A 23,615-nucleotide genomic window follows, 5' to 3' on the forward strand; every position below is an offset into this window, starting at 1 on the left:
GACAGGGGTCATGAGGCGTCGACCTCGGCCCAGGGGGTGACGGGGAGTCCGGTCGACCCGGACTTCTACGAGGAATTGGCGTGGAAGGCCGATCAGATCCCCAATGAGATGACCGAGTACCATCTCCGGGACTTGAGGGACAGGTATTCAGTTCCCGACTCCGTGTTGATGAGGTTGCCGACCGAGGGGGAGAAGCCGAGCCGACCCCCGACAGGATGGGTGACCATGTACCCGGAGATGTTTGAGAATGGGGTTCGGCTCCCCCTACACGCCTTCCTGCAAGACTGGCTCGCGACGATCGGCGCGGCGCCACACCAGCTGAACCCGAATGTATACAGGATCATCCTGTCCATGCATATCTTGTGGCACAAAGTGCACAAGTGTGTGCCACACAAGGATATCCTGTTTTGCAATTACGCGCTGAGGTCGAAGCAGAGCGAGCTCGGATTCTACAACCTTCAGGCGTACTCGGGGCCACTCTTCGGTGGGAATCCCTCTTCCCAGAAGACATGGAAGAAAAGATATTTCTTTGTCTCTGGGGATTGGGAGTTCGCCGATCCAAACAGGATGACTTCGGCTCGGGTTCCCAGAGCCTTTAGGATTCCAGGTGGGCATTGGGAGTTTGGGGCCGATCCGAGGACAATTTGCTTACGTCTTGTAATAATTGCTTTTTTTTTTTTTTTTTTTTTTTTTGTCTAACTCTTTTGGCTTTGTCTTTGCAGTCAGCTGGGGCAAGTATAAACTCCGAGGTGAGCTCAAGGACCAGATCGCCGCGATCAGGGACTCACCAGCAGAATACTTGTCAACCAAGTTTCTGCTCGGGGAAACCCAGATCAGACAGAGCGGGATCTCCTGGTTTGTACCCAGGTGGAATCCTAGGGCAGAAAGGGGAATGGCACCCACCGAACTGGAGGCTCGCCTGAGGAGGAAGGCTGCTCGGAGCGTCCAGAGGAGGGCCGCGGGGCGGGCCCCTGCCGAGCCGGTCCAGGCTCCTGCCCCAGCGGCAGCTCAGCCTAGATCACCTGCGCCGAGACCGACTCGGCAGGCAGAGAAGAGGAAAGCTCCCCAGGCCGAGGCCCCGGTGGAGAAGAGGGCTCGGGCCGGGGCCAGTGGTTCCGGTGCCGAGGCGTCCGGATCGGGGCCCCCGAAGGCGGTGGAGGTAGACCCTTGCCTCGAGCCGTTCGTCACAGGCTTTAAGCGTGTGATGACGCCGAAGGCGCTGGAGGGGCTGTGGACCGGTCATGGCGAGCCGGGCTTCAGCCACCAGGCATTGATCACATCCCGCCAGGCCATGATGGTAAGTTTTTTTTTTACTTCGGATTTTGTCTATCCGCTCGGTTCGGATTAGTAACAGATATGTTTTTCTTGCAGCTCGCCATGAGGCAGTTCGAAGCTGCTAAGGCCGCCGTCGATGCCGAGGCGAAACTGGAGAGGTTTCGGGCACGGGTCGTAGAGCTGAAAGAGAATTTGGCCGAGGCCGAGCGGACGGTCAATGCCGAGCGCGAACGGTCGGAGGGTCTGCAGTCCAGGCTGGCCAGGAAGGAGGAGGAGGTCGCTCGGCTCGGCAAGGAGCTTGCGTCCTCGGAGCAAAATGTGGCCGACTTGAGGCACTATGTCGGCGATCTCCAGCGAGACGTCGAGGCGGCCGAACGGAGGTTTGAAAATGCCGAGCTCCGACGTCGAGCTGAAATGCCGAGCGCTCAGGCACTTACCGATGCCCACTTCGAGGGGTATAAGGAGCTTCTGGATGAGATCAAGTCGAAGAGGCCGGACTGGGATGTTTCATTCCTTGGCGAGTCCGATGACGAGGGGGAGGATACCCAGGGGAGTCACCAGGACGAGCTTCCTCCTCCCGATCGCCAAGTCCCCGCCGAAGCCGAGCCAACTCCGGAAGATCCTCCACTGCCCGCGTACGAGCCGACCCCGATCCCCCCGGCCCCCGAATCCGATCCCAACGCTGAGATGCAGATCGGCGGGGTTGAGGTGGTGCAGCTCGGTGAGGAGACGCCTGAGGAGTCCATCGAGCCGATCCTGGAGGGCCCTGCCGAGCGATCTGCATGATGGCTTTATTTTGTTTTTGTTTTTCTCCCCGAGCCGAGGTGTGGCTCGGGTTTGATTTTTGAACAATATGTATTTGGATTTTATGTTTGTTAATTTATCAGTATTTTCTTTTTATGATACAAGTTGTTGTCAGTTCAGCTCGGAAATTAAGCAAAAGACATAACTAATAACACATGGGCAAGAAAATGATAAAAGTGAAAAACATAATAAAAACCAAGGCATTTTGAGATTGGCTCGGCATGCCGATCGCGATGAAAATGAATGGTAATGATAAATTAGAACTTGTCTTCGGATCAGCTTGATAAGCATAACCAAGATAAGTAAAAATTTAAAGACCCTAGTCATCTCGGATGGGCTCGGCATACCCATTGAGATATTTAGGAATGCAGTTTTTTGAGAAAAATATTCAAACCTACTTTCAGATCGGCTCGGTATGCACGATGAAAGTTTTGGTTGGAGTGTATATTTTTCTTTTAGAAATATCCTGTTGAACGTTAGGACTGTAGGAAGTCACTTCGGCCCAGACAGGGATTTTTATAGACCTGATAAGTCTGTACCATGCCGAGCATTGGGCCGAAAGTGGCGCGCTAGTTCGGCACGGGAGTTTATAGACCTGATGAGTCTGTAATATGCCGAGCATCGGGCCGGAAATGGCGCGCCCGCTCGACACATGAGTTTATAGACCTGATGAGTCTGTAATATGCCGAGCATCGGGCCGGAAATGGCGCGCCCGCTCGACACATGAGTTTATTATTTTTTCGAAGGAAACACTTAGATCTTTCCTCTTTGCTAGAAGTGTATAGGAGTAGAGTCCCCAGTGTTTGCTTCGAAAAATAAGAAGAAAAATGAATAGAAATGTGTTCATCTTTTCATTGATTGGAATGAGTGTTAGGTCGGACAGTCCCCGATCCTAACTACATTTTTACTGGTAATAAGTCTTCAAGTGTTCAGCGTTCCAGCTATGCTTGAGAGGCTTACCAGCCAGAGTGGCCAGGTTGTAAGTGCCGGGCTTGACTATGCCCGTGATTCTGTATGGTCCGGTCCAGTTCGGATCGAATGAGCTCTCCTTGATGGCAAGAGGATTCTTTTTCATGACGAGATTGCCCAATCCGAAGCTTCTGGGTCTGACCCTTTGATTGTAGTACTTGGCTACCCTCTGTTGGTAGGCGGCTCGGCAGAGATTGGCGTCGGTTCGCCTCTCCTCGATCATGTCCAGGCCGAGCCGAAGTCCGGCGTCATTGGTCTCGGGATTGTACGTGCCGGTCCGGAATGAAGGAGTCCCCATTTCGACCGGGACAACAGCGTCAGTTCCGAACGCCAATGCATAGGGTGTTTCCTTCGTGGAGTTGCGATAGGAAGTTCGGTAGGACCAAAGTACCTCTGGCAGGAGTTCAGGCCAATTTCCCTTAGCATTATCTAGTTTAGTCTTGAGGGTTTTCTTGATGATCTTGTTGATGGCCTCGACCTGTCCGTTCGACTGCGGATGGTAAGGCGTGGTGAAGCGCAAGTTGATGTTCAGACGTGAACAAAAACTCCTGAATTTCTTGCAGTCGAACTGCTTGCCATTGTCCGCAATGATGGTGTGCGGCATGCCGAACCGGCAAATGATGTTCTTCCAGACGAAGGTCTCCATCCGTTCGGCTGTGGTTGTGGCTAGGGGCTCGGCCTCGGCCCATTTGGTGAAGTAGTCGACTGCTACCACTGCCATGGTGACTTGCCCTTTTGCCTTCGGCATAGGGCCGATCAGATCGAGTCCCCACTGCGCGAACGGCCAGGGGCTGGATATGGAGGTCAGCAACTGGGGAGGTTGATGGGGAACCGCGGCAAATTGCTGGCATTTGATACAAGTGCGAGACAGATGATCTGCGTCCTTGTTCAGTGTTGGCCAGAAGTAACCCTGTCTGATCGTCTTGTAGGCGAGGGCCCTTCCTCCAGAGTGGTTTCCGCATATCCCCTCGTGGATTTCTCTCAGCACATCCTGACCTTCTTGGGGAGTGACACACCGCAAGTAAGGCAGGGAGAAACTCCTCTTGTAGAGCTGACCATCGATCATGCTGAACCGAGCCGACCTCGTTTTGATGAGACGTGCTTTATCCCTCTCCGGGGGAAGGATCCCGGAGACCAAATAGCTGATGATCGGCGTCATCCAGTTCGGCTCGGCCTCGGTCTGCATAATTGCGGCCTCGGTTTCGGCGGTGCTAGGTCTGTCCAGGATTTCGACTGGAACATGCCTGGCGGATCCGGTGTCTGTGGCCGAAGCCAGGCGTGCCAAGGCGTCGGCCCTGCAGTTTTCTGTCCTCGGGATTTGGGATATTTTGTATTCGTGGAAGTTCCCAAGTAGCAGACGAGTCTTCTCGAGGTAAGCAGTCATGCTGGGTTCTCGAGTCTCATACTCTCCCAGAATCTGATTGACGATTAGCTGAGAGTCGCTGAAGATGTTTAGTTTGGTCGCGCCAAGCTCCTTTGCCAATCTGAGCCCGGCGATGAGTGCCTCATACTCTGCTTCATTGTTTGATGCTTGAAAACTGAAGCGAAGAGCATACTCCATCACAACTTGTTCTGGGGAGATCAGAACAAGCCCGGCTCCGCTTCCCATGGCGTTGGAAGATCCGTCCACATAGAGGGTCCAGGTGAGGAGATCAACCTGGCCGCGTTCGCCGATTGTGTTCGGATCGGCTGCTGTTGTCATAGCGTCGGTGCGTGGTGGATCCTCCGTCGAGGTGGTCGACTCACAGATGAAGTCCGACATGGCCTGACCTTTGGTGGCCGTCCTGGGACGGTAGATGATGTCAAACTCGCCGAGCTCGATTGACCATTTGATGAGCCGACCCGAAGTCTCTGGTTTTGCCAGGATTTGTCTGAGCGGCTGGTCCGTCAAGACAACGATGGAATGAGCCTGGAAGTAGGGCCTTAATTTCCGAGCCGAGCTAACCAGGGCGAGAGCCATCTTCTCGAATTTTGGATACCTGGTCTCGGCATCGGCGAGGGCTCGACTCGTATAGAAGACGGGGTGTTGTACACCGCCGACCTCTCTCACCAGAACCGAGCTGAGAGCCGAGTCAGAGACAGAGAGGTAGAGGAAAAGTTCTTCACCTTCCTCTGGTTTGGATAAGATGGGAGGTTCCCCCATGTGCCTTTTCAGATCTTGAAAGGCCTGCTCGCATTGGGGGGTCCATTCTATGCTCTTCCCTGCTCCCCTTAAGGCTTTGAAGAAAGGGAGGCACCGGTCAGTAGATTTTGAGATGAACCGGTTCAGGGCGGCAACTCTTCCAGTCAGACTCTGGATTTCCTTGCGTGTCCTTGGGGACTTCATGTCGATCAAAGCCTGGATCTTCTCTGGGTTGGCCTCAATTCCCCGTTGGCTGACCAGGTAGCCAAGGAACTTGCCTGACCGAACCCCAAAGACACATTTGGCTGGGTTCAGCCGCATCTGGTATTCTTTTAGGACTCCGAACATGTCTGAGAGGTCCTTGACGTGATCGTCCGCCTCGACGCTCTTGACCAGCATGTCATCCACGTAAACCTCTACGGATTTGCCGATGGAAGATCTGAACATGTGGTTGACCAGCCTTTGATAGGTGGCTCCGGCGTTTTTGAGGCCGAAGGGCATGACCTTGTAGCAGTACATGCCGCGATCAGTTATGAAAGATGTGCCTTCCTGGTCGGACTTGTGCATCAGGATCTGGTTGTATCCAGAGTAGGCGTCCATGAAACTGAGGAGCTGATGTCCTGCTGTTGCATCGACGAGCTGATCTATTCTGGGCAAGGGAAAACTATCCTTGGGACAAGCCCTGTTCAGATCGGTGAAGTCCACGCACATCCTCCACTTCCCGTTGTTCTTTTTCACCATGACCACGTTGGCGAGCCAGTCGGGGTAGTTGACCTCCCGGATGAACCCGTTGTTTTGTAACTTGGTTACCTCTTCAGCCATGGCGGCGTATCGGACCGGATCGTATGACCTCCTCTTCTGACGGACCGGTTTGCATCCCGGGTCAGTGTTCAGCCTGTGGGTGATCACGTCAGACGATATGCCTGGCATGTCATCGTAAGACCAGGCGAACACTTCCGCGTTGGCACGGAGGAAGTCAATTATGGCGGAGCGCTGCTCGGGGCTGACCTGAGTCCCCACTCGGACGAGCCGATCCGGTGTCTCGGCCGAGATTGGCACTTCCTCCCAAGCCTCGGCGGGGAGGGGCCGAGAATCTGAGCTCGGCTCGGGAGTGAAGTCGAATGTCTCCGCCCTCGGCCACCTGCCCGAATCGGCGATGGAGTCAAGCTCCTGCGAGTTCGGCAGCTGACCCTTCTGCTTGATCGAAGCGGCGTAGCATGACCGAGCCGAGCACTGGTCTCCCTGGATGACAATGCAGTCGTCGCCCACCGGACATTTGATGAGGAGGTTGGCGTAATGGACGATGCAGTCAAGGTCGACCAGAGCCGGTCTGCCCAGAATGATGTTGTAGGCTGACGGCCGCTTGACGACAATGAAGTACGTCATGCAGGTCTTCTTGATCGGCCCCTTCCCGAGCGAAAGGGGAAGGTAGATGTGTCCGAGGGGTTGAACCACTTCTCCCCCGAACCCGACCAAGGCAGGTGTATCGGTCTCCAGCTTATCCTCGCCGATGCCCATCTGCGCGAACGCAGAGTGGTAGAGGATGTTGACTGAGCTCCCTCCATCGACGAAGGAACGCGCGATGGTTGTTCCGGCCACCTCAGCCACTATGACGACCGGATCATAGTGGGGGAAGATGATCTCGTTTGCCTCGTTCGGCTCAAAGGTGACCGGCGCCCAGTCCTTCCGCTGTCTTTTTGAAGTGCTGGGCTGACCTGCCTGGATCGACAGGGACTCGTGAGCTTGAGCCGCCTGCCTGACATACTCCTTCTGGGATCGGTTAGAGCTTCCCACGAAGGTCGGTCCCCCGCCGATTGATCCGATGGCAGCATCCTGGACCTCGATGGTGTTGGTGGGCTTCTTCGGCGCGGCCTTGGGCACCCTAGGCCCACCGGCCAGGAATTGATTGATCTTACCCGCCCGGGCAAGAGTCTCAATCCCGTCGCGGAGGGCGTAGCAATCACCCGTGACGTGGCCGTGATTGGAATGGTATTTACAGAAGACGCCCTCCTTGATTTTGTCTGGGGGTGGTCCCTTGATCTCCCTTGCGACTGGGAGTTGGTCCTTGACCTTGGAGTAGATTGTCTCCAGACCGGCGTTGAGGGGAGTGTACTCCGTGTACTGGACAAACTTGGGTCCCTTGCCCAGAAGTTGGCGTGGCTCCTCGGTCCTGGTCTTCTTGGGTTGGACCTGGGGTTTGGGACTTGCGACCTCTCCCTCCTTCCTTTTGGTCGAGGTCGGCCTGGGATTCAGGGCCTCCACCTGAGCGTCCCACTCCTCAGCCCGTGCCCACTTAGTGGCTTCGGCAGAAAGCTCATCGTAAGTGGAGGGAGGATTCCTCATTAGGTGGGAGCGGAGTCCCCCGGCGTGCAGACCCTGCATGAGGGCATTCTTAGCTGATCTATCGTCGCAATCGTCGCACTTCGTATATTCGATGTTGAAGCGGATTAGATAGGCCTTGAGGCTCTCCCCTTCCTGCTGTTTGATGAGCGACATATCGTTCAAGTTGTAGAGTCGTTCGGATACAACCCGATATCTCGCCAGGAAGGCCCTCCGGAGGTCGGGGAAAGAGTCGATGGAGTTCGGTTGGAGGGTTCGGAACCAACCCCGAGCCGAGCCCTTCAAGGTCGAAGGGAAGATTCTGCACTTCGTGGCTTCAGATGCCTGGCGGGCCTCCATGGCGTATCTGAAGCTGTCGAGATGGTCGTAGGGGTCCTTGGTCCCGTCATACTGATCCATCTTGGGGGGCTTGGTGTCGCGGGAGACCTCAGCATCCATGATTCTGCTGGTGTACGGGAGGGGGAGTTCCTCTCCGTGGTCGGCCCTACCAGTGTATCCCCTGGAGATTTCGACATGGCCGAGCCGGTCGTGGACGCTTCGGATTTGGTCCTGGACCAAAGTCCGAACAAGATTTTCCACATTGGGCGGGGTCGGCTCGGCCACATTCTCCCCTGAGCACTCGGCCTGGTTGCCGAGTCTCTCGCTCACCGGCTGACGAGTGAGCCTCTCGCTCGCCAGTTGTCGATCCGACATGATCATGGTAGATCCCAGTCGGTCGCTCACTGATCGCCTCCCCGAGTGAGCTCCTGATGGGGAAGGATCCTGGCTGGCGATAGGGCCGAGTCTATTCCGAATCGGGCCCCTGGTTTCAGTTGAACCGGCCGGACTGTTGGCCCCCAATCTTGATTGGGCCGGGGGTCGTCGGTTTGTATTCGGGTCGGCACGGTTTCCGCCCGAATTCCTGGGGGCATGCTTCCCGAAAGCCGCCTGTTTTTGCTGAAGAAGACGGTGGGCGTTCAGGCATTCGGCCTGTTCGGCCGGGGGCATATCTTCGAAGCCCGGGAAGACGTAATCAGAATCCTGCCGATCGGTCTGGTCGTTCGGCTCGGCAGGAATGCTCTGCCGAGAAGGAGACGGTGAAAGGACCTCCTGCTCGGTTCGGGTCCGGCGCGATCGGAAACCCGATCCCCCACTGTTCTCGAGCTGAGCACGATGGCGTGCAAGTTCCTCCGCCAGCTCGGCTTGTTTTGCGAGCAGCTCGTTATTCTGCTTCAGGAGTGCATTCTCAGCGGCCAGGTGTCGCTGACTCTCCTTAAGGAGTTTGTGAGCGGCTCGGATTTTGGAGGAACCTTTGGACTTTGGTGTCCTGGGGAGTTGTGCTCCCCTCGTTTTCTCAGGTGTCTCAGGCTGATGTTGTTCATCATTCTGAGACGCTCCTGAAGAAGAACTGGTGTCCCGAAATATGGTAGTCATGATGACTTGCGTGGAGGAAGAGCTTAGCGCTTGCGGTGATGAACACAACGGCTGAAGTCAGCTTCCCACAGACGGCGCCAATCTGTTGATGCAAATTCTCGTAAGGTAGATGCAACAACTTAGATAAGTTGACCTGGCTGATCAGGTGCTTTGCTGGATGATGAAGTGGATGCTGGTTGAGATCTTCCTGTAGACAAAAACAAGATCAAAGGAGATGGACCGGTGTGGTACCAGCCAAACACACTCCGATGATGAAATCAGTGGTGGTGTTTGATGGTGGATGAGGAAGAACAAAGGAAGAACTTGGGAGAATGGGAAGAACAAGGCAAATGTTCTGGGTTATTCTCAGCAAGTTGGGTAGGCTTTTTTTTAGAAAGGAATACAAGTGTTTTGCGTGTATGTTTGTAGATTGCTAGATCCCTCATTTTGTGCATATGACTTGGTATATATAAGCAAAGGAAACCTTAATGAGTAAGATACCTGCATGTGAATGAATGGTTGCCAAAGACCCACGCACCTGGTCAGACCTAGTTGCATGCTCAGCTGCTTGCTTCCTCAGCATTCAATGCTGCATTGAATGCTCCATTAAATGCAAGGTTGGAAGGTTCAGGTAGACTGCTCCAACATTCATGAATGCAGGCCTGATATTCTATCTGTCAGAAGAATGTGTCAGGTGCATTTAAGTGTGGCGGTTCGTCCCAGCGTGATCTTCCTGGGAATGGCGGCGGAGAGCCGAGCCGAGCCGATACGAACACATGTTCCCATGCGAAGACACGAAGTCCATATGTGGTCGGATCGGGCATGGGACTCCAAGCCGAGCCGGTCCATAGATTGGAGTCTTTCCGAGCCCTAACTGGTCGACGCCAGAACTCGGAAGGAAGCCATCTCGTGTGCCGAGCCGAGCCGAGCCGGGATGATCGTGGGAAGATGGACACTCGATCCCAAGGAAGATCATCGGTTCGGCTCGGACCGAGCAAGGAGGGGCGGTGTGGAGATCCGGTCTGAGCTGGTAGAGGAAGTGCTGATCAGTGATGACGTGGAAGTCAAAGTTTGACCACTGAGAATCAACTCCGAGGTGGATGTTTGACCAGCCACGTGTCGAGCTGTGATTGGCTGTTCGGGTCGATGTGGGTTTTCCCACAAACAATAGCCAACATATATATGAATTAAGAAATTAAATATAATTAATACCTGTCTTCCAAATGATACCCGGAGAGACTGGCTATTTCGAATAAAGCTTTCTTCCACTTTTCGACATGGATTCTGTTTTTGGAATCTTGTTCATGCTTAGCCAAGGCCTTGCCATACTCTCCTGTTTGCTTTCTGACCTCCGATGGTTCAACGTGATGGAAAACTGGAAGAACTGTGAGTCCCCTCACTCTCTTGCATTCAACAATATGCGCGAGTTCCTCCAAACACCACGTTGAGGTTGGATAGTTTTGTGAAAGAACGACGACTGCAAACCTTGATTTTGTAATTGCTGTCAAGAGTTCTGGTGAAATGGATTTTCCACTCTCGAGTTTTTCGTCATCTCGAAATGTATGGATTCCCTTGCTTTTCAGACCTTGGAATAAATGGTCGGTAAAACTTTTGCGAGTGTCCTCGCCCCGAAAACTGAGGAAGACATCATATTCCCATACTCCAGGGGTTGAGGTAATTGGAATTTCGATGTTGGTGGAATGTTCCACTCGAACTACTTGCTCTCGAGCATCATCATCATGATTTTCCAATTCAGGGGTCGAATTCGAAGGAGATGAAGCTGTTTTGGCAGTGTTGGTGTGTGGAAACTTATCAGTAGGAGCATGATCATCATGATGATGTTCCAATTTAGGGGTCGAATCCGAAGTAGATGAAGCTGTTGGGGCAGTGTTGGTGTGTGGAAACTTATTAGTAGGAGCATGATCATCATGATGTTCCAATTTATGGGTCGAATTCGAAGGAGAATGTTCCACTGGAACTACTAGCTCTCGAGCATAATCAACATGATGTTCCAATTTATGGGTCGAATTCGAAGGAGATGAAGCTGTTTGGGCAGTGTTGGTGTGTGGAACCTTATTAGTAGGAGCATGATCATCATGATGTTCCAATTTATGGGTTGGATTCGAAGGAGATGAAGCTGTTTGGGCAGTGTTGGTGTATGGAATTGGAAACTTATCAGCAGGAGTAGGAGGTTGTCGAAGAAAGTTAAGAAGACGAGGCAGAAGAGCAAGAAGAACAAGAAGATCAAGGAGGAGGATATTGATGATGATGAAGAACATGATTAGAAGCAAGCAAGCTAGAGATCAATACGTGGAGAGGTTATGCTATTGCTAGGTTTCGGCAAAGCACCAGTTAAGGCTTGGTTTAATATATATAGCTAAAGGTATCGATCAGCTATAGCTGTACACGTAAGCAATTATATGTCAGCTTAATTCTTTCACTTAAATTTCTGCTTTTAGTGAAAGTAGGTATATATTTGGAAAAACGTACAAAATATGACAAGTTCCTCGCAATTAATTAAGCAGCACTTCTCAATGATCGTTTTCCATGCTTGATCAATAATTGTCTGTGTGGAAAGTGGAAAGTGGAAAGTGGAAAGTGGAAAGTGGAAAGGGAATTTTCAACTTTGCATTATTGCACCCAACTGAGTGGAAATCATGACCCATAAAGAGAAATGACTACAAAAAGCTAGAAAGAGAAATGACGGAAATTAACGATCCCAATTAAATTAAGAATCCTAGCTCTATTCATTCGGAACACCACTAATACAAAAGAATCCTTATTAATTTGCACGTTACATAGACTAAAAGAAAGAGGTACATCTATTCATGGCGAAAAATATATATGAAACGGTTTTATGCACCTAATGCATAATCCATTTATCTTTTTTATTTATTTAATAAGTTATGTAATAAGAAAGATAAACACAATAGACCATTAATTGATGTTATAAATTTTTTCTCAAGTACATGGGGTCTAAAGTTCATGACATTAACCATCAATTAATTGCAATTATTTTGGGTTGGTTGGTTCAAACTTCAATCCAAGTCATTATCCGAATTCGACATAAACAAAAAAAACAAAAACACTTTATTAAAGTGGATATTATCGCATCTATCCAAAAGGAAAGAAAAAGACTTGACCAAAAAATTAAGTGACTTTTATTGTTAGTGTGGAAGAATGAGTAGGATGACGAACATAAAAGGATGCGGTATTTCGTCAGCCAATGATATGAATATTATTCGGATAATTACAATCAAGCCACAGATCGAGGGTATGCATGCCGAAGCTGAACTGATCGATGAGAGGTATGTTTGGGGCATGTCTTGGTCCAATTAATGGTCCCTATATTGGACAATCGGTATTATTTTCAACTTTAACTATTTAGATTTACATAAGTAAAACATAAAATTTAATACATCTCTATTTATCAATTAGGTGTAAAATTTTATCTCAAAAAACTTCAATATAACTTAAAAAAATATTTTACTTAATATATCAAACGGTAAACAATCACTTATTATACGTGGAACAATTACATTTTATCCTCAATCACTGAAAAGGCGGAGCTAGGCAATCATCTTCTCGGAAAAATTTCTCACTTTTTTTCAGCTGACGACAAGCTTTTCCCTGCTTTTTGCGTATAGGGAAAGTAGTGGAAATCAAGGACAATGAGAAACTTCCTAGCTAGAATTAGAAAGCTGCAACTTCAAAGTTCAATTACTTTACATATAATAATCATGTCCCAAACTCGCACTCAGCATTTCTACAATCAATTGCAAATACTTTTTCTTGAATATCATGCTCAAAGTGGGGTACGTGCATGATTAATTAACCAAATGCACCCATCTACCAAACCATTTCTTGTCAGCTAGCTATACTTAGTTTTTACTTTTTAGAATAAGGTTTAAACTTTTCTTTTTGGTAAAAAAATGAGGTTCAAACTCTAAAGCTTGTTCATTGTATTGTATGATTTGTATCACATTGGTTTTTTTTTTTTTTTTATGTTTTTTTTCTCCGTTCAAAGAAAATTAGAAAGTTAACAACATCCAACACCTAAATTATCAAAGTGCATGGACTCAGTTAAGGGCAAAACTAGGAGTGCATTGTAGCGTGGTGGACATATTGTCAACCACATTCCCCTGAACAGAAAAACCATCCATAAATAGGATTAAGAGTGAATGATTCTATTGCTCCAACAAGCCTCCAACACTTTGGCTGTTTTAATACTGGAATTCATGTGTTTGGACCCGAAAAAATGAATATTATGCTGAAGCTGAAGTGATCGATGAGAGGCAGAATTTCTCTTGCTTAATTTCAGCAAAACATCAACAAGTCTTTGATTATCATTGTATATTAAATTATTAACTAGTTTTTTTGCCAAAAGTGTTGACCTTAACAAAATCCAACATAATTGCAGCAGCAGAAGAAGAGGAGACTTATGCATGGTTTTTTCAATTCAATCAATCTACTTTTTCTTTGCCCAGTAAATTTCACAAACAGAAAAAAATAAAACAAAGCCATTAATTAATTAATCAATCAAATTTTTCAGTAAGTGAGTGAGTGAATTTGATCAATTGGGTCAAGATGAATGACTTATTCTTGAGCCCGTTCAAGAAATACACAGACCTCAAGCAGCAGGCCTACCTCAACGACAAGTTCAAAACCAATTAAAGTCTCATCAATTTTATCTTCCATTAATTAATTTCTAACCAAAGAAACTCAGATCTGGAACTCAGAATTTGAAAATTTCCATCAAAATATCTCATTTGTCGACCGACGATATGGTCAGCGTTATGGTCATGTCGACCATGTCTCGATATCATTTGTCGACCAGAGAGTTTTTTTTAGAGCATTGAAGGGTGCTTTGGTCCAGAAAATGACCAAAGAGTCATAAAAGTTAACTTTAAAAAAAGAGTCAGAAAATGACATATATATGGGGTCGTTTAGACTTTTGGGTGGTCTGGTGAGATGGGTGTGTACGTGTTATTTTTTTTATCACCACTTGAGCTAATCGATCTTTAACACCACTTGAGCTAATCTTTAAGATTTATGTTTGTATTATTTTGGATGGCTAAGGGTTTTTCAATATTAATTCATTTGGAGGTGATTTTAGAGGTGAGTGTTGTTTAATTTTGATGGGAATATCAGATATGTATATGCAAGCTATGGAAATGAAATGAAAAAAGTGTTAATGGTTGGGGCGGTGAAAAAGGACCACGGTCAAAGGACAATGAGGAGGAGTTTGAAGATGCCAAGCCAAACTAGGAAGAAGGTAGTGGGTGCACCAAGATGGAATTAATGAATGGAGATGAGGGCAGGATGGTGAAGAGTAGGATTGGCCATTTGACCCATGGGTGTGGGTACCCGCAACACCTATTCTATTAGGGGATGGGTTTGAGACATTATTATTGGGTTTGGGTTGGGTATGGGGATTTTTATAAAACCCATATAAAGATAAGATGGGTTTGGGTAATACCCATGGGTATCCAAATATACAAAACAAAAAATCTTAACACAGAGCCACATGTGGCTGCTATATTTCCAACGGAGATCACAAAGTAGGAAACATTTGTGAGCTCTCTCTCTCTCTCTCTCTCTCTCTCTCTCTCTCTCTCAGCGTTGGTATTCATGCTCTACTGGTGGCAGTGGCACATTCACATTGGATGCGTATATAGTACGGTTATTAAAATTGCTTGTGAGGTATCGTTTGCAGTTTACTTCTAGTGGATGCTACTCTCATGTCTCCACCTGAGGTGTTGCAGACAAGCATAGCTTGTAATTCGTTCCATGAATCACTACTAAGCACTCATTGTTAACAAGCAGCTGCTTTTCATCCTAGTTAAGTAGACATATAGAAAATAGACTAATTTTTCAAAGTTAGTCTTATACTGAGATTAATATAAAGCCTTAAAAGCTAGCAGAGGAAGAAAAAAATACCAGAGAGATAATGAAATAATAAAGTGTTTCCTCCAAAAATTGAATTATTTAATTAGAATTATATTTTATTAAAAAAAAAAATTTGTGGGTTAATGGGTTGGGTTTGGGCAACCCATTAATCTGGTGGGCGGGTATGGGTAATACCCATGAAAATAGTAATGGGTATGGCATGGGTATGGGTATATCAAAATTTAAATGGGATGGGTTTGGGGCTGTGGGTATCTGCCCACTGGGTCAAATGGCCATCCCTAGTGAAGAGGTAGAAGATGGGGAGGAGAGAGATGAGCCTCCCCATGCCCAATGGGATTAATCATGCTACTATATATATAGTAATTAACAATAACATAGACATGTGATGGTTATGATCTATACCTTGATGAAATTGTTGATTTCATGCCCTTTGGGATAAAGTGGATGTATTCATCACTAGAAGGAAAGCCCAAATATTGCCATTACAACTGTAATACACACAAATAAGTTAAATAACAACAAACAAAGTTCAACAGAAAAAAAAAAAAAAAAAAAAAAAAAACCAGTGTGTTCAACAGTGACATAACCAAGAACAGGCCCAAAACACAGTAGAGGGCCCAAAACTAGCTTAAGCAGCAGCAACTGTCACAGACTCACAGCAGGCATGACCGGTAGCTCCAAATGTTCCAAACTGCGTAGTTCTTCTGGCACTTGTTCAATTTGTGAGCAGCCTGAGAGATCTAAATGTTTCAAGGATGTCAAACTAGAAAGGACGCTTGGAAGACTGAGAAGCTCCTTGCAGTCTCTCAGGCTTAAAAAGGTCAGGCCGCTCAAGCGATGGATTGACATGGGCAGCTCCCTTATAGCCGTCCCGTCTAAAAGAAGCGTTTTCAAAGCATTCATGTTGTTTCCCACAATCTCCGGTAACTCTTTGAGTTTCAAACATCCTGAGAGCTTAAGAACTTGAAGAGACTTCAAGTTGAAGATGGAGTCGGGAAGGCTCTCCAGCCTTTCGCAGAATCTCAAACTCAAAAAATGCAGAAGTTGCAGCTCCCCAATTGTTGGGTGAAGCGATGATAATTTTTCACAGCCTTTAAGGATCAAGACCTGAAGTTTTGGGAACTCACTGAAGTCTGGGCTCTCGGTCAACCGTGTGCAGTATGAAAGATCCAGTACTTTTAGCTCTTTCAAAGAAAGCAGCTGCATGCATGTTTCGAAATTAAGAAGAATAATATCAATTAGACCAAATTAATTAATAAACCTTTGAAAGAATGAATGAAGTAAATTAACATATATAATCGATCTTACACTTCCATTCGATAGCTGTTTAATGCGGCTGTTAGGCATTTTGAGTTCAACAAGTTGAGCTGGTTGAAAACTTGAGGGCAGAGATTCTAAAGGACAGCTATGCCATTCAAAAAGCCGTAACTTTTTCAAGAGATACAAAGATTCAAACTTGCATCCAGAAAAATTCACATGACGGATCCTAAACAATCTTAAATTCTCCATAGTTGAGAACGGATCAGCTTTCAACTTTATCTCTTCTTTTGCAGGCAAGTTTAAGAATATGCCTTCAACAGCATTTGTTCCCTTCACCAAAACCAAAACGATAATGAGTACGTTACTTATAGTGCATGTATATATATATATATATATTCTACGCTTGTATACTTCCACTATGCTTAGCTAGTCAACAAATAGTATTAGTACGTACATTAGTATTGGAACTTTATATATGCATTTGGTTTTATCATTTAATTACACTTTATTGGATTTCCGAAAATTGTTATAGAAAGTCGAGGGCCTTTAGTAAAATATCATGGCTACTTGATAGGACACAAAAAAATTTTCTTTGAGGTCTTTTTTTTTGCCAAATTTCTTTTTCTATATATGATTATACGTGGTTAACAAAAACATGGTACAACTAGAATTAGTCAATGTCTTACCTTATTATCTGTGAGTACAGAGCGAGCATCCTCACTAAGCCACGTCTTGTTGTTGCTTCCTAACTCATCATAAGCATCCTCATAATTAATCCACAACCTGCTGCGTTTTCCGGGGTCATTAGAAGATTCTTGACGGACAATATGCCAACCCATTTGCTGTAGTAAATCATGCATCCACAGTTTATTTCCTTCAATTACTTCGAGTAGAGATTTACCAATGAGGGTACTAATGCCGTTTTCTGGATAAAAGTTAGCTAAAATCCTTTTCACACGTTGTTGTTCCTCCCCCCTGAAGAAACATGCAATGTCCAAAAAGATTTTCTTATCCGTATCCTTTAGTCCATGATAGCTTAATTGAAGCACACCAAAAATTTCATGGTCAGGATCATCAGCAAGTCTAACCAATGCTTCTTCCCATTGCGTTACGTTTTTCCCATTCAAGTCGGTACCCACAACTTCAACAGCCAAAGGAAGCCCAGCGGCATATTTCACAAACCTGTTCACCAGCTCTTTATATTCATCTGGAGCACTGCCTTTCTTGAAGGCTTTCAGACATAAGAGCTTAAAAGCTTCATCCTCTTTCAGTTTCTCAACCTCATAAATGTTTTCATTTTGTACTCCACATTTCTTCAATGTGTCGTAATCTCTAGTTGTGATAATCACTCTACTCCCTTGACCCAACCAAGGAATATAACTATCCCCTTTAGCATCCTTTCTAGGTACTAAATCTGTAATTTGTTTTAATTTGTCAATATCGTCAAGAATGATGAGCACCTTTTTGCTACGCAGTCTTTTCCCTAATTGGATTCTCCACAAGTCTTCAGTCTGTATATTTGCATTTTCATCCAGCAAGCTTTCATAAAGATACTTCTGCAAGTCAACTATACCATGTTTTTCGGATTCCGCTCGAACATTCGCAACAAAGGCTCCAGCTTCAAATTTGTCATGGATCCTTTTGAAAATTTCTTGTGCCATAGTTGTTTTACCAGATCCCCCCATCCCCCAAATCCCTATGATTCGAATATCATCCGACCTTAAATCCAAGTGTTTATCCACCCTCTGTATACGAGATTCCATTCCAACTAATTCCTTGTTTGCAGTTAAGAATGTGCAGTTCAATGTCTTTGAAATCCGTCGGACTATTTTCTGAACAACTGTTGATTCATAACTGCAAAACGGATGCAAATATTTTGCTGTAAGCAGCTATACGTTGTGAATAAAAAGATAATTAGAAAATTCAAATGTGCCAAATATATATGTAAGGTTGCCGCTATTCGGACCCAACTTTTTTATCTATAATCCTAACACACTCTTTACACCCATTTTCAATTTAAAAAGTTTAAAAACTTATTAGTTCATCAAACATTTTTTCCAAAAATACTATTACTAAAACCCAACAAACAAACCTAATTTATTCATGCTCTTAATTTATACCCAACAACACACCCAACACCATTACCAATTCACCACCACCCAACACCCAACGCCAATACCTCACCACTCACCACCTAACACCATCACTCATTGCTCTCTACATCAAAAAATTTATTTTTGAACTGTAATAGTTTGAATCCTAGTTGTTTAATGTTGAACTTGAATACAAAGGGGAGAGTTTTGAAAAAAAAAAAATTTCAAATTTTGTTCAGCATTGGTTAACCAAACAAGTATATAAATGTTCGGCGAAAAACAACTAAACGGGTAGAAAGATGTTTGGCGTCGCACAACCAAACAGGTAGAAGGATGTTTGATTAGCAACCACCGAACACCTTTTTTTTCTAAATTTTTTAGAGGTGTTTAATTAGTAGTCTATGGCCGAACGGACAACATTATGTTCGGTGATTTATTGCCGAATGACTCATATATAACATGTTCGGATCACTAGAGCCGAACATGTTGCAATTTATGTGTTTGAAAATAAGCATTTAGTCTATTAAAACTTAAATGAATGATGAAAATACTTCATTTAAAGACTCATAAACCACAATTTAACCATCTATTCATCAATATTAAACTTGTTTGTATCAATATGGAGAGTGTTATAGTGTATTTAGGGTTTTGATAGAGAGTTGAGTAGCGATGTGAGTGAAGAATTGATGTTGGGTATGGGTTCAATTTAAGTTAATTTAATTTTAATTAATTTTTAAGTCCTTGAAGGTCAATTTACATTAGAGTAAAATTGAAAATTATATTTTTATTAAAGTGTTGGTGATAGAAATAAAAAAGTTGGGTCCCGAATAACGGCTTGCCGACGGGGCACGTTTTTGTTGACTTGTGAAGAAATTGAACTGAGTGTGCACCGAAATGACATTTTCGGGCGTTTGTAAAACATCATATGGTGTAAAATAGGCCATCCAGCCCGGACCCTATTTGACATGTTTAAGATCGGCCGAGTCCAACTTGGCATGATTTTAAGTGGGTCGGGCTAAGCAAAACCCAAATATATGGGTTGTACTAGGCTAAGGGTTTTGAGTCCTTCAACTTAGTCCAATCCGCCACATGTCAGGTTGGCCCATCTTAGTTCTTATTTCATTTAATATTTTGTTTCTCAGAGACCAATAGGTTCACAAAATAAACACACACAAAAGGTAGTAGGTGCACAAAATAAATTACTAAACAGGTAAACTTAGTAGGTGGACAAAATAAATGTCTTAGTTAATCTTATATTATTTTTTGGCAGTTTTGTATTATGGTTATTATATAAATTATGATATTAATTATTAAGAACATTAGCAAAATTCATTTCCAAAAGAAAAAAAAAAGATTCAAAGTTGAAACACACAACAATAATATCCTTAATTAATGAAGATAAATAGTATTACCTACTTCTAATATGCTAAAAGGCTAAAGGGTATCTTAGTAAAACAACAAACTTTTAGTTTTGAATTGAACTGACATATCCAACAACAATATAAGGAAAGTTGCTTATGTGAACACTAGTCAAAGGGTTAAAAACCTCCCAAAAAATAATATGGTGGATTACACCTAAGAATGACAAAAGTAAAAGAACAAAATTAAAGTGGAAATTTCGTAAATGTATAAAGACCAAAAGTATCATATGGCGTATAGTAATTTAGCTAGAGGATCAGATGCTCTACTCATTTTTATGTACCTTATTGCATGTACTTAACTTTCAACCTTAGCCCCGTATTACAAATTATCCAAGAGCTAGTTATCATTCTTTGATTCTTATTATTAAACTGTAAATCATGAAGAACAACCCCTTAAGTAGCTTTATTATATACTACGTACTAGAATTGAAAATTAAGAAAAAAACAACATAAAAATAAGCATTAATTCCCTGCATATGCATTCTAAAACTGATCGATCTCACTTTATAATAGCCAACATATATATGAATTAAGAAATTAAATGTAATTAATACCTCTCTTTCAAATCCCAACCGGAGAGACTGGCTATTTCGAATAAAGCTTTCCTCCACTTTTGGACATTCATTCTGTTTTTGGAATCTTGTTCATGCTTAGCCAAGGCCTTGCCATACTCTCCTGTTTGCTTTCTGACCTCCGATGGCTCAACGTGATGGAAAACTGGAAGAACTGTGAGACCCCTCACTCTCTTGCATTCAACAATATGCGCGAGTTCCTCCAAACACCACGTTGAGGTTGGATAGTTTTGTGAAAGAACGACGACTGCAAACCTTGATTGTTTAATTGCTGTCAAGAGTTCTGGTGAAATGGATTTTCCACTCTCGAGTTTTACGTCATCTCGAAATGTATTGATTCCCTTGCTTTTCAGACCTTGGAATAAATGGTCGGTAAAACTTTTGCGAGTGTCCTCGCCACGAAAACTGAGGAAGACATCATGTTCCCATACTTCAGGGGTTGATGTAATTGGAATTTCGGTGTTGGTGGAATGTTCCACTGGAACTACTAGCTCACGAGTATGATCATCATCATGTTCCAATTTAGGGGCAGTGTTGGTGTCTGGAAACTTATCAGTAGGAGTAGGTGGTTTTCGAAGAGAGTTAAGAAGACGAAGCAGAAGAGCAAGAAGAACAAGAAGGAGGAGGAGGATATTGACGATAAAGTACATGAGTAACATGATTACAAGCAAGCTAGAGATCAGTACGTACGTAGAGAGGTTATGCTATTGCTACCAATTTATAAGGCTTGGTTTAATATATAGCTAAGGGTATCGATCAGCTAGCTGTACACGTAAGCAATTATATGCATGTTAGCTTAATTCTCTCGCTTAAATTTCTGCTTTTAGGGAAACTATAGGTATTTGGAAAAACAATATATCACAAGTTCCTAGCAATTAAGCAGCACTTCTCGATGATCGTTTTCCATGCTTCGATCAATAATTTTCTGTGTGGAAAGTGGAAAGGGCATTTTCACTTTTGCATTATTGCACCCAACTGAGTGGAAATCATGACCCACCTTCAATATATATAATTGCTCGACTACAAAAAGCCAGAAAGAGAAATGACGGAAATTAACGATCCAAAATTAAGAATTGTAGCTCTATTCATTTGGAACACCACTAATACAAAAGAATCCTTATTAATTTGCACGTTACATAGACTAAAAGAAAGAGAGGTACATCCATAGCGAAAAATATAAGGAACGGTTTTATGCGCTTAATGTATTTATCTTTAAGTAAATGATTATAAAGCCCAATTTTAGGCTTTCACTATTTTTAAGACCCAGGTCTTTTTTTGGTATTCGAAGGAAGCCCAATTTACCAACCCGGTCCTTTTTTCCTTCCTCCGTTTCTTTCTCCGTCACTCCCCCACTCCTTCTCTCATTTCTCTTATTTCAAACTCAGCACCGTTCTCTCTCTTGTCTCTCTTCACCGTCACTCTTTCTCTCCTCGATGCATCGTCGTCCGGCCATGGATGGCGGCAAGACCCACGTCTCCATGCTCGCCTCTCTCTCCTCTTCCTTCCCATGGCCTTCAATCGTCCAACCACCCAGCGACGGCAGCAGATCGACGTCAAGAAGTAGAAGCTTTCCGACCAATTTTCATGTGAACTCGACGATGACTCTACTCGATTATGGTATTTTCCTACTCTTCTAATCAAGAGCTTTCTTTTCCCCATGGTCTTGCTTGTCAATTTTGAAGAATTATGATTTTGAAATTTTTAGGGTTTGAAATTTTGATTGTACTGTGATCGTTGGTTCTACATAAAATGCCTATCACACCCATTACAGGAAGAACATGAGCATTTTCGGTGAAGACCCTCTAGGTTGTGTGACTTTGGGAAATGAAGTTTTTGGTGCAGGACACTACAAGAAAAAAGGGTTTGGGAGAGGAACGGAATTCGTCGCCCAAAGTAGCGTTTCGTCGCCCAAACGTTTGGGCGACGAAATTGGTTCGTCGAGCAATTATTCGCCCAAAGTTCGTCGCCCAAGAGTTTGGGCGACGAACCCATAAATTTCGTCGCCCAAAGACACCTGGGGTGACGAAATTTTTTTGTCTCCCAAAACATAAAATTCGTCGCCCAAAGCATGTTTAGGCGACGAATAAATTTCGTCGCCCAAACGTATTTTATTTAAAAAAAATTTTTTTATTTAAATTATATATATGAATTTAATATTCAAAAATTATATAAAACAAAATTAATAAATTTATATATCCAAAATATCCATACAAAGTAGAAACAATTTAATTAATACATACATACAAATAACTAATGGCCCCCTAGGTCAGTAGCATCATCGACACCGGTGGAGGAGTCTGGCATGCACTGGTCAATGTTGGGCGGCAGCACAAACCCAGGTACAATCCTGGCCAACTGGCCAAACATCTGCTGCATCTGCTGCACCTTACTCGTCTGCTCCGCATATGCCGCTCTCGATTCTTCTAGCTGACCCTTCAACAACTGCACTTCAGTGGTCAGGTTGACTATATCTGCAGATGGCTGAGATGAAGACCCGGCGCTGAGATCACGAACCCGACCCGCTCCCATTCCGCGTATCTCCCTACCACGCCTAACACCCAGTGTCTCCGTCATAATACGAAGACCGGCATCGGGATCGGGGACTGAGATCGTCTCCAACGGAGTGTCCGGAGGGTACTGGCTGGCCACCTCCTCCAAATAACTCGCCTTCTTGGCGAGCATTTCAGCCTTCAAAATATTATACACAAGTTAGGAATTAAGAAATCAAATACAAAAATTTAAATTTGTGAAATAAAACTAAAATATAAAAAACTAACGTGCTTCGCCTTGCCCTTGTCGTTGCCGGGTCGGGCATAAACATCCCCGTAGTTGTCGACCTCCGGAAATTGCGAACCAGCCTGAAAAAGAATGTAATGTTGACAAAAACTCAAACAATACTAAGGAATATATATATATATATTAAATTAAATATATGCGCACATGACGATATGACTCCACCCGATATGAGAAGGGCATGGAACCACCATGATGATCAATCCTTGCGGGCGCTTTCCGGTTCTGAAGATTGGCATTCGACTTCCTCTGTTAAATATGAAGCAAATTGGAAATGCACATATTAGTGTATACACAATAAAGGAATAACATAAGAAAAAATAATTTTGAAGTCCTAAAATGATATAACATACCAAAAATTCCGGACTCTGAAAATGAGTGCACAACCACTGCCACTGATCAAGCCGAGCTGCCATCTCCGGAGGAGGGCTGGCCAATGCCTCATCTGCCGATCCAAACATGTTATATTCTTTGTGCAGCTCGTGCTTCCATTGTGCGTACACTTTTCTCAATAACTTCTCCATATACCTAGCTACATCCGGATCCTCCATCCGAATGTCATAGTTTACCTGAAAAAAATGCAATTATCAAATTGTTAGGAATGATCAAATTAATCATTTTATATTAATCGAAATATACTCACAGAAATGGAGCCCATAATGCT

The 23,615-nt window shown here is 44.7% G+C and overlaps 2 protein-coding genes and 1 long non-coding RNA gene across 3 annotated transcripts in view; all 3 read right to left on the reverse strand.

Moving 5' to 3' along the window:
- The window catches only part of LOC147298391 (disease resistance protein Roq1-like), a 36,607-nt gene extending 25,302 nt beyond the window's left edge, over positions 1 to 11,305 (reverse strand). The window contains exon 1 of the mRNA XM_086228845.1: positions 10,115 to 11,305. Coding sequence (XP_086084971.1) covers positions 10,115 to 11,181 — 1,067 coding nt within the window. The 5' untranslated portion in view covers positions 11,182 to 11,305. The remainder of the gene's footprint in view (positions 1 to 10,114) is intronic.
- Positions 11,306 to 15,248: 3,943 nt separating this feature from the next.
- LOC147298396 (disease resistance protein RUN1-like) lies at positions 15,249 to 20,990 on the reverse strand. The gene is made up of 4 exons (XM_086228846.1): positions 20,141 to 20,990; positions 16,759 to 17,926; positions 16,121 to 16,402; positions 15,249 to 16,012 (listed from the first exon to the last, which is right to left on the reverse strand). Exons 1-4 carry the CDS (start codon positions 20,815 to 20,817, stop codon positions 15,458 to 15,460), a joined length of 2,682 nt encoding a protein of 893 aa, XP_086084972.1. The 5' UTR covers positions 20,818 to 20,990; the 3' UTR covers positions 15,249 to 15,457.
- A 2,132-nt stretch (positions 20,991 to 23,122) lies between these two features.
- Positions 23,123 to 23,614, reverse strand: LOC147298397 (uncharacterized). The gene is made up of 3 exons (XR_015120096.1): positions 23,595 to 23,614; positions 23,305 to 23,520; positions 23,123 to 23,200 (listed from the first exon to the last, which is right to left on the reverse strand). It is a non-coding gene; the product is annotated as an uncharacterized LOC147298397 (long non-coding RNA).
- Between the last annotated feature and the right edge of the window lies 1 nt (position 23,615).

The sequence above is a fragment of the Dryas octopetala genome, chromosome 1 (assembly GCF_963921425.1).
Source record: "Dryas octopetala chromosome 1, drDryOcto1.1, whole genome shotgun sequence".
Classification (NCBI taxonomy): Eukaryota; Viridiplantae; Streptophyta; class Magnoliopsida; order Rosales; family Rosaceae; genus Dryas; species Dryas octopetala.